At 51.5% G+C, this 15518-nt stretch overlaps 2 protein-coding genes across 5 annotated transcripts in view; one reads left to right on the top strand and one right to left on the bottom strand.

The window, feature by feature from the left end:
• Nucleotides 1-1972: 1972 nt before the first annotated feature.
• STOML1 (stomatin (EPB72)-like 1) lies at nucleotides 1973-9836 on the bottom strand. Of its 2 annotated transcripts, none has more exons than XM_004687963.2 (7): nucleotides 9594-9836; nucleotides 7971-8077; nucleotides 6499-6648; nucleotides 5979-6182; nucleotides 4025-4220; nucleotides 3382-3591; nucleotides 1973-2873 (listed from the first exon to the last, which is right to left on the bottom strand). In XM_004687963.2, exons 1-7 carry the CDS (start codon nucleotides 9724-9726, stop codon nucleotides 2680-2682), a joined length of 1194 nt encoding a protein of 397 aa, XP_004688020.1. In that variant the 5' UTR covers nucleotides 9727-9836; the 3' UTR covers nucleotides 1973-2679. The 2 variants fall into 2 exon arrangements, with proteins under 2 accessions (XP_004688020.1, XP_004688019.1); XM_004687962.2 differs by having other exon boundaries at nucleotides 3382-3594.
• A 3185-nt stretch (nucleotides 9837-13021) lies between these two features.
• The window catches only part of PML (promyelocytic leukemia), a 66389-nt gene continuing 63892 nt past the window's right edge, over nucleotides 13022-15518 (top strand). For 2 of the 3 annotated variants that reach the window (XM_004687967.2, XM_012728756.1), the window contains exons 1-2: nucleotides 13022-13234; nucleotides 14139-14605. In XM_004687967.2, the coding sequence (XP_004688024.1) occupies nucleotides 13106-13234; nucleotides 14139-14605 (596 nt within the window). In that variant the 5' untranslated portion in view covers nucleotides 13022-13105. The remainder of the gene's footprint in view (nucleotides 13235-14138; nucleotides 14606-15518) is intronic. The other variant, XM_012728757.1, reaches the window with a different exon arrangement.

Here is a 15518-nt window from a genome sequence, read left to right on the forward strand (position 1 = left end):
CCCCCCCCTAATTTTTGGAATATCTGCTCCCTGAAGTTGTTCCCACCTTAGGATCTTGCCTGTGTCTGCCTTTCAACGGCCTAAGATTGGGGCAGGTCTGTTGAATCCAACAGGTCTGGATTCAGAACCCATCTAGGAAGTGACAACTGTCTTTGGCATAATTTATGATTCCATGGATGATGCAAAGAAAAATGATCCTAAACATTGCCTTGCAAGAAGCCTGTGTGAGAACAGACAGACTTCAGGGAAACGGCACCAAGAGCACAAGAACAGAATGAAAAGTTGGGGGATACCAGGGGCCAATACTGGTGCTGGCAAAAAGGAGTTAAGATTCTGCTGAGAATTTATCTGTGGTGATTGTGCAGAATTTTCATGAATGGATTCATAAAAATCTATTCATGATGTGCCTGGCCCTTAGAAATAAATACAATAATGTAACATCAAAATGAAACACTAGTGTATCAATACATACTATTTTAATTCTTAATCACCAGCTTATCTGGAGGAAAAACATGATAAATAGGGTGTCCAGTCTAGTACAAGGACAGACTCTGCACACAGTAACCACTATTTCTATCCCCTCCCCAAATGCCTGCACATAGCCTCTTCATACTTCAGGTTCCAGATACCCAAGTCAGGGATACCTGGGTCCTTACAAGGGCTTTGGCCTCTGTCCATCTTCTCCCTACTCCTCTCATTACTCAGTGTCTCAGGTTATCACCCCCTCAGGGAAGCCTTCTCTGATTGCATCCTCTCCCTCCTCACACCCTGACCCTTAGATCTTCCCTCTGTGGACTGCAAGATCTGCTCATTCCTCCAAAGCCAAGCAGAGTCCCTTGAACCTGTAGCCTCCCTCTCCTGGAGTGCTGGTCTAGACAAGGGGATCTCCTCACCAGGAGGGGGTTTTACAGATTCTTGGCATGTTTTGCTTTCCACCACAAAGACGTTTTCCCCGAAAAGTTGTTTGTGTTCCCCCACCCCCACAGAGAAAGTCAGGAGTTTCATTTCCCCTTAGCAAGATGTTGGGTTTCTCTGTGAACCCCTGATGAGTGACTTGGTGGGAACAGAGGGGGACTGCTCCCCTTGAAGCTCATAATCCACCGAGGTGGACAGCCTCTTACCAAAGATGGGCAATGCAACCAGGAAAAATGGGCAGTGACGGCCCCCCAGCTCCGAAAGCCCAGGTGAGGGGCAAAGAACCACTAGACTCAAGATGGCTGCAGGGCCTGCAGGGAAGGCTTCTGAGCAGACAACCCACAATAGGCACCTCCAGAAACGTGAAGAGGGGTGCAGAGGCAGCGGCAGCAGGCTGCGAGCTGCCCGAAAGGCCCTGGGGTTGAAACCCTAATCTGTCTTTTGTGCAGGGAGGTCTACAAGGGATCAGGCACATAGAGCAAGAATAAAAGGGCAGATGAAAAGGAGCCTGGTGTCCAGGAAAACAGAGTGTGCCTGAAGGGGAAGGCCTGTGGCCACGGGGCAAGCCCAGGGGTCTCTGTGGCTTTTTTTCCTCCCAAGTCTCCCTAGGTCATGAGCTTCATTTTTAGGATGAGACAGTCAAAGGCCCCTCTACTGGGGTCTGGTCTTGAGCACTGGAGCAAAGTGAGTCAGGCTCCTGGGGCTGCGGCAGGCCTCCACGCCTGTTTCTTTCCCTTCTTGTGGAGACCCAGCGGCCCAGGGTGTAAAAGGAGTAAAAGCTAACAGCAGCCCCAAATTCATACTCAAATGAGTGTACGAGTCTCTACCTTGCCTCATTAATGTTTGGGGACCAGCTGTGACACACCCATACCCATTCTTCTGTGGCAAACCTCTACCCTAACTCTATAAAGAGGAGCTGAGTTCTGCTCCTATCTCGGAAGCTTTGAGACGCGCAGCAGGAAGGGGACGTGGGGTGACTCAAGAGGATCACCCCCTGAGGGCCTGCATCAGCCTCCAGGATCTTCCTCCTGCCCCCCACCTTCGTTTCTCTCCAATACGTTGTAACCATGACGTTTATTAGAAGCTTTCAAACCTCTGATCAGAAGCACAACAACAACAGGGCTCTCCTTCATGCTGCCCTGAGTCCCGGCCCTTCAGACATGCAAGACAGGGCTGGGAGCTGGTAGAGGAGTCAAAACATCTTCAGAAGCCAGGCCAGGGGCGGGCCCCCTCCTCCCATCCCAGCCCTACTAGCGTGGGCCTGCGCTGCTACCAGGAAGGCAGGCTGGGCCCAGATCCCTCCCACTGCAGTCCTCTTCGTGGTGGCTGCCTCCCCTCGCCCACCCCCAGCCTCTCCGATCACCGGCTCCAGAGCTCGGAGCCTGACCCTCAGGCTCTGCTCTCGTGCACTGACTGGTGCTGTCAGGCTGTGTGTGGGCCCTGCCTCTCCAGTCCAGTGCTAGCAGAGCGGGGCAGGCGTGGCGGTCCTGTCACTGCACTGTATACCCAGCTCCGGGCTAGGCCCTCCATGGAGGAATGAGCTGGGCAGACTAGTCCAGACCACGAGTGTTGGTGAGAAGGGCAGGGCAACGTGACACAGCCTTTCCCGGCTCAGGCGACTCCCAGTCTCTATTCACTGGCTCCTGGCTGGGCCTGAATCTTCTCAGGCCTCAATAATCTGAGGTACAGCACCTCCTCCTCCAAGATGCCCCTGTGGCTTCCTGCCCGGCCCAAGGCTGGGCTTTGGACTATCAGCTAAGGCTTCTACTTCAGGGCCCTGAGGACTGCCTCCAGCTTCATGGCCACGGCCAAGTCGCCCTTCACCTTCAGCCGCCCGCTCACGTAGGCCCCCAGGGGCCGCAGCTGCCTGCACAGGAGTGCCTGCAGGTCTACCTCGGTCAGCTCCACCACCACGTCAGGGATGTTGTCAGGTACCCCGTGGCCCACCCTTCCTTGACCTGTGAAGGGAAAGAAAAGAACATTAGTGGGGGACAGCTATGGAGCAGAGGAAAGGGAGGGTTCATTAGTGTGTGTCTTGGAAGTGAGTTAGATACTAATACTCTGGATTCAAATTCCGTTGACTATGTGATCATGCAGGCTCAGTTTCCAAGCTGGAGAAATAGGGGCCACTAATAATCCCTCAAGCATAGGCTTGTGGTGAGAACTAGGCAAGAAAAGGCACAAAGTGTTGAGCAGACTGCAACGTCTGGGCTCTTGCTGTGGCCAAAGGCTATGCCAGGCCTCCATGCCTGTTTCTTTCACTTCTTGTGGAGCTATCGGAGCTGTCCTGCTGGTAGTAGAGAGACTACGGCCTGCATAGTTCTGTCTGCAAATGGTGTCCAGGCCCCTGACCACTAGAGGTTACCTCTAACTGTTGGTAGGTACAGTGGAAGGTCGAAAAAAGAACCCTGACAGGGTTCAAGGAAAATGGGTGGGAAGGAGAGAGCAGGGAGGGCATTTGTATACCTGTAGTGAGGTCCAGGAAGTAGATGCTCTGGGCGCCACTGGACAGGATGACATTGAACTGGTAGCAAGCGCCGACCTGGCTGACCAGGGCCTCAGACAGGAAGGGCTGCAGGGCACTCAGCAGCCCCTCAGCCAAAGGCTGCTTCAGGCTGGGCACAGTACCCTCGTGAGGGGCGGGCAGCTCGTCTTCGTTCACCATCTCCACTGTGTCTGCTGGGAGGTGGCCATCAGGGTGAGGGGAGGAAGGCAGAGGTCAATGTGCGTCAGGATCACTGTGGCCTTCTGTGGCAGTTCCCACTGAGATTTGCTCAGGACTGTTCAACTTCCCTTACACGCCTTAAGCACCCCCCAGACACCCTTCTTCTAAGTTACTCCAGTCTTGAGTGTAAAACTCTTGCCTGGGTACTACTGCTTCCTTCCATCGCAGCTGCCAAAGGCCCCCGACACTCACAGGTACCTGCGCCTTTTTTACTGGCTTCGTTCTGGCCAATTCGAGAGTCGGGTGGCCTGATCAGCTGCACAGAGTGTGCATTGCACAAAGGAGCTGGGTTAAGGATGCAAATAGCAAAGCTTGGCCAGTGCTGGACACCAAGCTGAGCACCCCACTGAACTCCCCCACCCTCTCTTCCCTGAGGCTCCTCACCTGACCCTGGAGGGGGGGCACCTCCTGTGACTGAGGACATGCCTCCTCCCAGGAAGTGAAGGGCCAGCTGCTGGAGGGTGCTGTCCAGGCCAGCTGCAGCTGGGCTCTCCTGAGGCGCCTGCAGCACAGCCTCCACCGCCAGCTCCACACGGTCCACCTCCAGTCCCCAGGCCCGAGTCACATCATTGATCTCCAACTGGAAGAAAAGGAGTTCATTCAATAATTTTTTCTAGAACATTACCTTTGGGCAGGCTAGCATGGCCATGTGGACACAGTGGTGCAGGACACACCAGATACCCCTTGAGTAGCTACCAGCCCAAGACACTGGCAGAGGGTATCACAACCCAGCTATGGGCAGGTACAAGCAGGAGATGGCTTGCCTCACCTGCAGGTCCAGCAGGGCCTGAGACTCAGAGGGGAAGTGATGCCAGGAGGACTTACCCAGGGCCCTGCCAGGTAGTGGGAAGTGTGTGCTAAAGCTCAGACACGAAAATCTGGATTATGTGGGGAGCTGTGATAATGGCACTTCTAGTTAGCAGGATCCTCAAGTGTGGGCTGGGGCACTAGAGAGAGCCAAGGACACAGAGGCAGGCTGCTCCTGCTCCCTGGAATTTTTTCAGAAGAATGGGGAGCCCTGGGGGAGGTAGCAGACACGTGACAGAGCTAGTTAGAGATGCCCTTTTGGGGGGGGCCTCCCTGGAGGTGCAATGGGTTAGACACAGCATTGCAAGCCAGCCACAGCTGCTTTAATGTGAGTTTGATCCCTAGCCCCGGAGGTGACCACATGGCACAGCAGACCTCTCCTGTCTCACCCGCTGCTCCCCTCAGCAGTGTATTTCAGTCAATCTGCCTGTTCTGCTCCCCACTGTCTCTGGCGAATCCTCTCATTGCCCCTACATTCTGGCCTGCACCCCAGTTCTGTATGCATAAATAAATAAATCATAAAAAAATAGAACATGCATTCATGAACACAAACTGTTAACAGCACGTTACTGGGTTATATGAGAATAAGTGCTGGATTGTGGGTTGGCGACAGGACTAGCTTTGGCCTAGCTGTGTCTCTGACCACGGCACTTAAGGAGAGTCAAATCATTTGAGTCTGGCTTTCCTTCCTCCAAAATAAAAAGACAGTATACTAATTGTAGCAGGTGTAAAGCTGAGCTCTGATGGTGGAGGCAGAATGAATGAAAACTATCAAATGCGACACACAAACTTAACTGTCATCAATAGTATTTTCTTAGCAATTTGACCTACTTGGTTAATCACTTCCTGTAGGGACTGGGGCCACCAGGACTAGCATTTCCCCATTGTCCCTCTGTCCCTTGGCCCTAGCTCCCCTGACTGGGGCAAGGGGTTGAGGAAAGCTTCTGCCACATTCCCCTATGAGGATATGGGAGGGAGTATAGGTTAGCGTGGCCTGTCTCCATTTCCCACCTGTCACAGAGGGATCTGAGCTAAGATCCAGCATAGATATATGTTCACATATGGAGAAGTAGGAAAAGGTTCAAATGTCCTCCTGTCCCTCTGTGCTGTTCAGAATATGCAATCCCAAACTACTAAATGCATATGGCGGTCCTGTGAGGTATGAAATCTCCCAGGTAACTGGGTCCGAGGGGCCCCAACCCTTCTACCTACTTGCTGCTCTGAGAGTGAAAGAGCCTGAGGCCTAGTGTTGCCCAGCAGACCAAGTCAGGGACCCTAAATTTCTGCCAGGCCACCCCCCTGCTCGAGCCAGCCCCTTTACTTCTCCAAGTCAGGCTTGCCCGAGATCCCTGGGGCCCACGTGCTTCTTCTGCTTCTCAAGTCAAGCCCCAGCCAGACCACTGGTGTGTCTTGGGACACAGAGTAAAGTGAGGCCCAGACTGATGTGGTGTTTTGCTCAAAATGCCCTGCCTGGCAGGCAAAGTCAGGCTCAGGTGCCATCACTGAACTCTACTTGTGAGGAGTGACCTACCAGGAGCTGGTCACTGATCTTGAGCTTCTCCATCTGGATCTCCCGCAGAGGCCTCTTGAGCAGGGCCTTGGTCATGGCATTCTGGGCTGTCATGCGAGTGGCTGTGTTCAGGTCCTTCACAGTCATTACCGACAGGACTGGGTCCCAAATGCGGAACTGGACATCGGCCCCCACGGACAGCACAGCCCCATCCTTGGAGGCCAACTGTTGGGGGAGAAGATGAAAGAGGAGATGCTCAAGGGGTTACAGGGAGCTCAGGCCTACTGAGGCCACCCAGCATGACCCCCAACCTGGAAGCTAACTCCTCATAGTTTGGCAAAATGGAGTTCCAAATCGAACGGGATCAAGAATACAAGGCGGAGATGTCCTCCTAGCCTCCATCCTTGATTTTCTAGTTTCTTCTTCATTGTCTCTCTATAACTCACTCCCCATAGATGGCTACTCACAGGCCATAGCACCCACAATATACTCTGCACAAGCCTCCACTCCCTCTGTTCAGGGGAGCTGAGAAGCACCTCACCTTGCAAGGCGGGACGTTGAAGGCTCGTGTCCTCAGATCCACCCTCTGGAAGGAATCAATGAAGGGTAGGAGCAGAACCATGCCAGGCCCTTGTGGGGTACGGATCCGGCCCAGACGAAACACAATCATCCGTTCATAAGTTGGCACAATCTGTCCACAATGGCAAGGGAAAAGGTTGAAAGTGGTAAATCTGGCCTGATAATGACATCTGCTCAGATCCCTGTCACTCTCTCTCCTTCTCCCCTTGGACACTGCTTTTAGCTGAGTAAACCCAGGCTCAAGACAGGCTAAGTGGCTTGATCAAAAACCACACAGGGGCCCTTCCTGATGACGCAATGGGTTAAAGTGCATTATGAAGCTAGCTGCGGCAGCTCAGCACCAGTTCAATCCCCCACCAGGGAGGTGACCCACATGGCGCAGATCTCTCCTGACCTGCCCACTGCTCCCCTCAGCGGTGTCCTTTGCCAATCTGCCTGTTCTGCTTCCCACTCTGTCTCTGGGGAATCCTCTCACTGCCTCTGTACCTCTGACTTGTACCCCAGTTCTGTATGCATAAATAAATCTTTAAAAAAAAATTACACAGGACCAAAGTGAAACAGGTGAGACTGAATGCAGTTCCAATCACCTCCAAAGGCCATGTCTCAACTACCACACTGTACGAACTTGATCCTCTAAGAAACTTTTTGTTTGTGTGATCTCAAGCTAGAGATGACTCAAATCAGGAAGCTGTCTGCTCCTGGATTAGTTAGGGCAAGAAGCAGGAAGTGCCTCTTAACGGCAACTCTGAGGAAAGGGCTTTGCCAACTTCAGATCTCTGGAGTCTTCAAAGACATAAATAAAATAAAACTGCGAAGGGAATGCCCAGAGAGGCAAAGGGCTTGCTAAGGTCACAAAGAATCTGTCTCTGGCAGTTTAAGAGTAGGATTTAGGGTGTTCCATGGACTCCTTTCCTGACCAAACAAGCTCAAAGGCTTCGGACCACCATGACTGTCCCTCCGGCTGCACGAACAACAAGGCCTGCCTGGTTTTCCATATTAACCGCGTTTTCTTGTGGGCTACTTAACCACAGCACACCTGTTCCTTAGCCACACCATCCTTTGTTTATGAGGCCCCAAATTCCTACTATTTATTACTTGTGGTTTAAGCCAAAGCCAGATGTTTTCATTTCTAATTTAGCTTAACGCAAGGGGAAGATGATGTGACAAAGATATCTGTGTGTACCTTATGACCTGGGTCCAGACCCCAGGACTTGGGAATTTGGGAAGGCTTGTTTCTACCAATCACTGGACAAGTCTGAGCTTCAGTTTCCTCATCTGAAAGATGGAATTGAATAAACCTTGCCTGGTCCTTTTCACTGAGATGTGAAAATATGATATTTAGGCACAGGGAGCAGAGTATAGAGAATGCATACAGCCATACTAAAGCTCCTAGTGTGACCCAAACATCCTGGGTACCGACCCAGGCAGCCTTACCTTCAGAGCAAACCAGCCGGAAATGGGGAAGGTGATCATTAGCAGCAAGAATCCCAGAAAACTGATAAGGCCATGGCAGAGACAGGAAGGCCAGCTCTGAGGAGCATCTGGGGACAAGGACAGAGAGTCCATCATGGAATACCAATCGGACCTGGCAGGACAGCTATATGCAGGTGAACTCGGTCAAGCACAACTTTTGTCCACTTCCCCCTTCAATGGTTCCCTCCTTCTTGGGGGTTTTCAATTTACCTCCCTGCCTGATATTCCCCTATCTTTGGAAAGGTGCTGTCAAAGCACTCTTCCCTCCTCCCAAACATCAAAACTAATCTGTGTGAAGTCCCACCCTCACAAGGTCTAGCTCTTTCAAGCGACAGCCACTGGGTCTGAGAAGCCAATCCATGTGATGCTCTCCTCACAGAAGCATGCAGCAGTCAACCCCCTTGTCTGGTTTATACTGCCTACCCATACCTGGCACAGAGCCTGGAGCACCTGGGCATCTGTAAATACCAGCTAGATTGAAGTGAATGGCATTGGCATAACACATGCCTCCTTTACCACTAGCTGTGTGCTTTCAAGCAGTCTTTTAGACTCTTTTAGAGATGCTTTAGCTCAGAGACAAACCATTAGTGGCTTGTCAACAGGAGCTATAGATGAGGATTAAGATGTCTTTTCCCAGCTCACAATCTTATTGCCTCATTTTAATGCCCTAAGGACCATAAAAAGCAAGCCTCACTTAAGGCAACTTCAGGTTGGGAGGGGGAGAACTAGCAAGGAAAGGCTTATTTGAGCCTGATTCTCTGGGGAACCAGGAGCCAAGGATGGAAATGGAGCTCCAGAATCTGATGGGGATACGCTCTGCTCTCCTCTTCCTCCCCACCCTGCAGAGAAAGCAGACAGGTCCCTTTGCTCTTTACTCTCAGAAACCCCACACCCTGTGGGCTCTCCAAACTGCAGAATTAACTTGTCTCCTTTCATGCAGTCACAGACCCATGTCTCTGCAGGATAAGGGCAGCTTTCATTAGGGGAGGGCTCAGGAGGAAGCAAATTTTCCAGGGTGTGTCTGTCAGGCAGAAGCAGGTGGGATCTTGCACATGGGCCCAGAGAAACTACACAGGGCTTTGAAGCAAGACAAGGCCAGGGCAGAAGCAATAGGCAGCATGGCCTTCTTGGCCTGTGCATCTTCAGGAAACAGGGAGATGGTGAGGTTTGGGTATCCAGAGGTGCCCCCTGGGGCAAAGGTTCTGTCATTTCTCTGTAGTCAAGTGTCCTAACCGTATAGGTGATATATTAATCCAAGATCATGGTTTATTTTTATGCCAAATGCGGGCATGAAGCCAACGCCCAGGCCTAAAGGGCTGCTAAGAATCGAGAAGGAATGGGGTGGGACAAGGCTTCTTGGAAGAAAAGAAAACTCCGGGGCAATCCGTAGCCCTAGGAAAGGCAGATCAGCGCGAGCATCCCAGCGCCCGGTCCAGGCCACTCTTCATATCGCCTTCCCTCTCGGTCCTCAGGGAACAAGGCACCGTTAAGAGTCAGCTCACTGGCTCCTCAGAGGCAGAAGGCTCGGGCCTGGAGGGGGTGTCAGCTTTCCCCCCAAAGTCTGCCATGCAGGGGGCCACTCACCGGCCCCGGTCCCCACGCCGCCCCGCTCCGGGGACAGGCAGCCCTTGTGCGAGCCCAGGAAGCCGAAGCTCGACTGCTGGAAGCGATCAAAGTCTCCTAAGGGCAGTGCCCGGTATCCGGACCTGCCCAGCATGATTCTGGACAGGGAGGACGTCTCAAGCCCCTAGCGGAGCGATGCTTGGCAAGCGACCGCCAAACTGCCCCGCCCCCGCCGACCGACGCTTCCGGTTTCACTTGCGCTGCGGGCGGCTGCAGTCCTTGCATAAGGAGACCTGGTGGCACCGCTCCTGTCGTTGTATAGCGCCCCCTGCGCTGGGAGGACCGAGCTGGGGCGGGGAGGGAGAGTAATAGGAGGCGCTTGGGAGGGTCTGGAGTCCTTGCCTTTTGCCCCTTGCTCACCAATGGGCCTTAGAAAAGCAGAAGGGAGTTAGACTTTGTAAAGGGTTCAGGAGCCAGACTTTCACCAACATCAAGAAACTGCTACCAATCCTTTAAGTACTCCCTCTCCAAACTTACAATATTGGGGTAACCTGTAGGGAGGTCCTTATCTAGAAATAAGGTTTCTCCAGGGCATGGTCAGTAAATTATTACTCTCTATGTCCCCACTGGTATTGATATGTGAATTTGTTATAGGGAAGGGAGAGGGAGACCCCTGAACCCCCAAACCTACCTACTCTAAATAGGTTCTGCCATCCTCCACATCAAGACAAGACATATAAGACCTTTAATGGAAAGGAACTTTGATACAACGAGTGTGCAATACAGAAAAGGCAAAGAATATAGGTTCTAAATCAAACACCCAAAGTTACCTCTCCCCTCGTGGGTAAAAGTCCACCCAAAAGGGATTGGCCCAAAGCAAAGCCTGAAAGCCCGCCACAAGTCTAAAACACCTTTTGGCCGGAACCCATAGAAAAGGGTCAGACATGGCCAGAGAAGTCTAGGAGGAAAAGAGCAAAATCAAAATCAACATAAACACTGCCATAGTGAACCTCCCCACGGGTCTCTCACCCACATCTGTTTCAACCAGTCCAGGGACAAGAAACAAGAGCCCCTTCTTTGCGTGTCTCTGCTCCATGTGCTTCCCTCAGGTCTCCTTCTGGCTCTCCATCCTGCTTCCTTACTGTTCAGTCCCCTTTCCAGATTCTTCTCTCCTACTGGCTCAGCTCCACCCACCTTCTGGGTGGGGCAGGGAACCTGGAACCCCTCCTCCTTCCTTTTCCTGGGGACCACCCTGTTACAGAGCAAAAGGATTTGAACATTGGTGTAAAAAGAGAAATGTATGTGCTGGCCCTGGGGAGTGGAGCAGAGTAAGGATGGCCCTGTCCAAGGGCAGGCCCTCCAGAGCACCACAGAGATGCTTTGTCCTGCAGATCCAGATACAGTACATCCCTTGATCCAGGTGCCAGAGGCAACCTGCCTTTCCATGGCTTGTGAATACAAAAGGTGAAGTTACTCTGAGAAGTATTAACTTCCAACAGAGAGCAGCCTGTCTTCCAAAGGAGCAACGGAGCTAGACCTATGCCTTTTCAGGTCCCTCAATCCTCAGCCATAGCCCACAAGCCAGGTCTTTTCTGCAGGTGCCTGCTCATTGATGGTGGTCTTTGGCTATTACAGGTTTAACGGACTTATTCTAAAGCCCTGGGCACTGATTAGGCTGGAGGGCAGGGCAGGCTCCCACAGCCTCACATCCACCAGTCTTCCCAGCTGTCATACAAGGCATGAGCCTGTTCCCCTCATCTTTAGCATAACCAATGAGGGTCTTGATTCTGCAGCCACAGTCCTAAATGGGGTCACCTATCCCTATGTTGTCAGAATGACTGTCCCAGTAAGCACAAGAATCACACTGTTTCTTTTCTTTTCTTTTCTTTTTTTTAAATAATATAATAGTTTATTACACACTGTTTCTTTTCTTTTTTTTTTAAGATATTTTTTTTTAAGATTTATTTATTTATTCGTACAGAACTGGGGTACAGGCCAGAGACGTGGAGGGTGAGAGGATTCACCAGAGACAGAGTGGGGTACAGAACAGGCTGATCGACGAAGTACACTGCTGAGGGGAGCAGCGGGCTGGTCAGGAGAGGTCTGCCACGCCATGTGGTCACCTCCGGGGCAGGCGGGAATCGAACTCATGCGGAAGCGGCTTTAGACTCTCAGTGCTGTGCTTCAACCCGCTGCGCCACCAGGGAGGGCCCACACTGTTTCTTAAGGGATGAAAAGGACACTTGTCCCCTCTCTTGTGCCCGACACTGGTCCATCTTGAGGTTGTTTTTGGTGAGATGTTGGGTTCAGTGACTGGGGTCTTTGGGCTACCTCTGAGAAATGTTTCACCAGAATTTCCTTTTCAGTGGCACAAGGCAAGCTTACCTGGGAGACTACTACGGCACTTGCACAGACACAGACAAATGAAGGTTACAGTTTAAAAGGACAGTTTTATTAGGAAAAGGAGAAAAAAAAAAAAGGATAGTCACAAGCGGGCAGGAGAACTGCCTTTTGCCAGTGCAGAAATTGTTCCAATATAGTGTTCTTTTGGGGAGAGGTTCATTCTTTTGTGGAACTGTTTTCTGTGGTTAATCAGTCACCTTTTGGGTGTTTTTGGGTTAGTTTGTAAGGACCAGTGATTCTCCAGTGGCCCTCTATCTCCACACACCCATCTCTGGTCTATGCCTAAAGAGTTTTCATTGCTATAGCAGGTATAACAACTGTGTTTAATCATTCTAGCCCTTCACCCTCAACTCCAGTTTCTGGTCTTGTGATTCTGCCATCCCTAACTTTACTATTCCTAGCCACCATCGCATCTTAGCTACTCAAGCCTTGGCAAACATTGCTTATGAATCCTCTCTTAAATCTGAAAGTAACCAAAACTAGTTCCTCAACAGGCTCCCTTTCAAATCTTTATGCCTTTACAAGTGCCTTCTCAGTCTTAGAACAAGCCCTGAATCCCCCGCTGAGACTCTCCCCCCCACCCACTTCCTTCACGTACCACGTGAGAGCAGTCCTTCCCAGCCAGCCCAATACAATATGAAAATCTCAGTTTAAAGTCCTGACTAACACTGATGAATTCCATCTCTATGCTCAGTCCTCCTCCCCTTACACCCTTTCCCCATGGGGGAAATCTGACTAAGCTAACTCAAAGCCCAGAACAGGCCTTCCTAGGCCACGTAGACCACAGGGTCCCACCCCCCTCCCGACCCCCCCGGGTCAGAAGTGCACCTCATTACCCATCTTGCTGCTCCCCTTTTTGGGAGAGTGTCTTCAAAACCCACGGTGGACCTCACCGCCCCTGCAGCGCCCAGACCCGCCCCAGACCCGCCCCAGACCCGCCCCAGACCCGTCCTAGACCCGCCCCCGCGCTGTCTCACTTCCTCTCGGGAGGCGGGTCGTAGGCAGGCACCGCCCCTTACGGTCAGCTCGGGGTTGGGGAGCTTCAGTGAGGCGTCGCTCGTCACTGCCTTAGTTTCTACTCGCGCGTCCTGACAGCAAAGCCGGGAATCGAAACCCCTTGGTCCGTGCGGATGGAGCCTGCGCCGGTCGGCTCTCCCGGGCCCCAGCGAGATCCCGCAATGCCCCACACGCCCACCAAGCCTGCCCGGGAGTCTCCCTCTGAAGGCCATCAGTCCAGCCCCAGCCGCAGTCCCACAGAGGTATTACGGAGTTTGGGGGTGATGGGGCTGAAGCTATTTTGTCGTTTTTGCTGTGGTGGGAGGAGAGGAGGAAAGGGCCAGGGGGATTTGGCCAAGTACCTTTAAAGAGTAACCCAAAAGGGGGGAAAGTGGGCGTTAGGGCCCGGACACTCTTGACTGGGATCGGATGGGGGGAGAGTGGAAAAGGGGAGTTAGGGGACCTATCTAGGCAGCACTTCTTCACAGCAAGGGGTGCAAAAAAAAAAAATTAAAAAGCCTGCTGAGGGTAGGTGGCACCTAACACTGGATTCTCCCACCCACCCTGGTTGACTTGCTTCATAGCCCTGAGGAAGAATCCCAGATTAGGGACAAGGGAGAAGGGGGTATCTTGGAGCGTGTCTCATGTACTGAAAACGGAACAGGATTTCCCAGGCCCAAAGCCGGGAGCTGGTGGGACAAGAGAGGTGCTTGGCTAAGGCTTCACAACTTCTGTACTTTCTTCTCTAGGAAGCCTTCCAGCTATTTCTTATGCAATACTCTGCCCATCCAACCCCGTCCTCATATGGTAGTTTCACTTTTTGAGTAACCATCAAACTGTATTAAATATTTTACATGAGGTTGGTACTGCATATAGCCCTTTTTTAAACTGAATTCTTTGAAGCCAGGGAAGTGTCCTGTATCTCATGATCTGGTGCTATGTCTGATGGAAGGATATGCTTATTCAATTGTGGAGAGAGCAGAAAGGTCTGAATAAATGGAGGTGGGAGTGGGGAGAGGTTAGTATACTAAGTCTGGGGTTTGCATCAGCCATGATGGGCTGGAATGGAGTATGAAGTTCTGTATCATCTCCAACCATGGTGGCCAGCTGCTGGTGAGTGGGGACACCTTGGCCTTTAGACCTCACCTCCCTCTCTGGTACCCCCAGCCAGCTACTGAGGATGAGTTCCAGTTCCTGTACTGCCAGGGCTGCCAGACAGAAGCCAAGTGCCCCAAGCTGCTGCCTTGTCTGCACACGCTGTGCTCAAGGTGCCTGGAGGCACAGGGTGAGCAGTGTCCCATCTGCCAAGCCCCCAGGCCACCAGGTGCTGACACCCGGGTTTTGGATAACGTCTTCTTCGAGTGTCTGCAGAGGCGCCTGTCTATATACCGGCAGATCGTGGGTAAGGAGACCTTTTGCACTCGCTGCAAAGAGCCGGCTGACTTCTGGTGCTTCGAGTGCGAGCAACTTCTATGTGCAAAGTGTTTTGACGCGCACCAGTGGTACCTCAAGCATGAGATCCGGCCACTGGCCGAGCTCCGCAGCCAGTCGGTGCACGAGTTTCTGGAGGGCTTGCGCAAGACCAACAATATCTTCTGCTCTAATACCAACCACCGCAAACCTACGCTGACTAGGTGAGTGTGGGTGATCCACCACCAGCGACACGGGGTCTTATAACCAAGAACTAGGAGGAGGGTTTGGGGAAACAGAGACCCAAAAGGCACATCTCTGAGAAGAGGGGCAAAGAGAGTCTTGCACCTGGAAATGTGGTCCATAGACAAGAGGCGTCTGTAGCCATTTGCCATAGTTTATGCAGTCCCATGCAAGTGCAAAGCCAATTTCCAGTTTCACGGGCAATACATTCTGTCGTAGGAGTCATCCTTCCGCCTTACTATGCAGTTTCTTTAGGATAAACTTCTAGAAATGCCTTCTGGGTTGAAGGGGTATGAAAATTTCACATGTTGATACATGTTACTAAACTGCCCTTTAGAAAGTCTTAACGGAATGTTCTTTAGCCATGGAGTTTGAATTCTAGAAGAGGTGTAGGAAGTTTCTGCCTTTTGAAAAAAGTCAAAATCCAAGATAATATTGTGCTCTCCTAAGTGTGTGTGAAAAAAAGTTAGATCCAATTGTAATTATTAAAGGATACAAGGTTTCAGCTAAGTGTTTTGATAGATGATACATTTATTTATATGGTTAAAAAATTACAAACAAAATTTATAAAAGGGGGGATAAAGTCCCTTTTCCCTCCATTCCCATCTTTCCCACCCTGCCCTATTCACCCAAGCCCACCATTTATCTCACCCCACATCGGCAGAGAACCATTGTAACCAGTTTTACATGTTGACAGATTTCTTTGGTGAATAAATAGACAAACAGGAGTATAGTATAATCTTATAAAACCTTATCTGCCCCCTTTAAGTTATAGGCTATGTGAATTTCCGACCCCTCCCCCCTTCCCCAATACCTCACTCCCTCCCCTCACCCCTACCACAATCTCCCTGCCCTCTCACTGGCCACTCCTTCCAAATCTCCATTGCTTCTCTA

The sequence above is a fragment of the Condylura cristata genome, unplaced genomic scaffold (genome assembly GCF_000260355.1).
Source record: "Condylura cristata isolate star-nosed mole 26May11 unplaced genomic scaffold, ConCri1.0 scaffold00023, whole genome shotgun sequence".
NCBI lineage: Eukaryota > Metazoa > Chordata > Mammalia > Eulipotyphla > Talpidae > Condylura > Condylura cristata.

Excerpts from the sequence above, each read along its gene's own strand:
- STOML1 (XM_004687962.2), bottom strand. The coding sequence starts at position 9,726 with ATGCTGGGCAGGTCCGGATACCGGGCACTGCCCTTAGGAGACTTTGAT. Across the intron at positions 6,183-6,498 it reads TCAACGTCCCGCCTTGCAAG|TTGGCCTCCAAGGATGGGGC; the intron begins GTGAGGTGCTTC and ends CTCCCCCAACAG. Across the intron at positions 2,874-3,381 it reads CTTCCTGGACCTCACTACAG|GTCAAGGAAGGGTGGGCCAC; the intron begins GTATACAAATGC and ends TTCCCTTCACAG.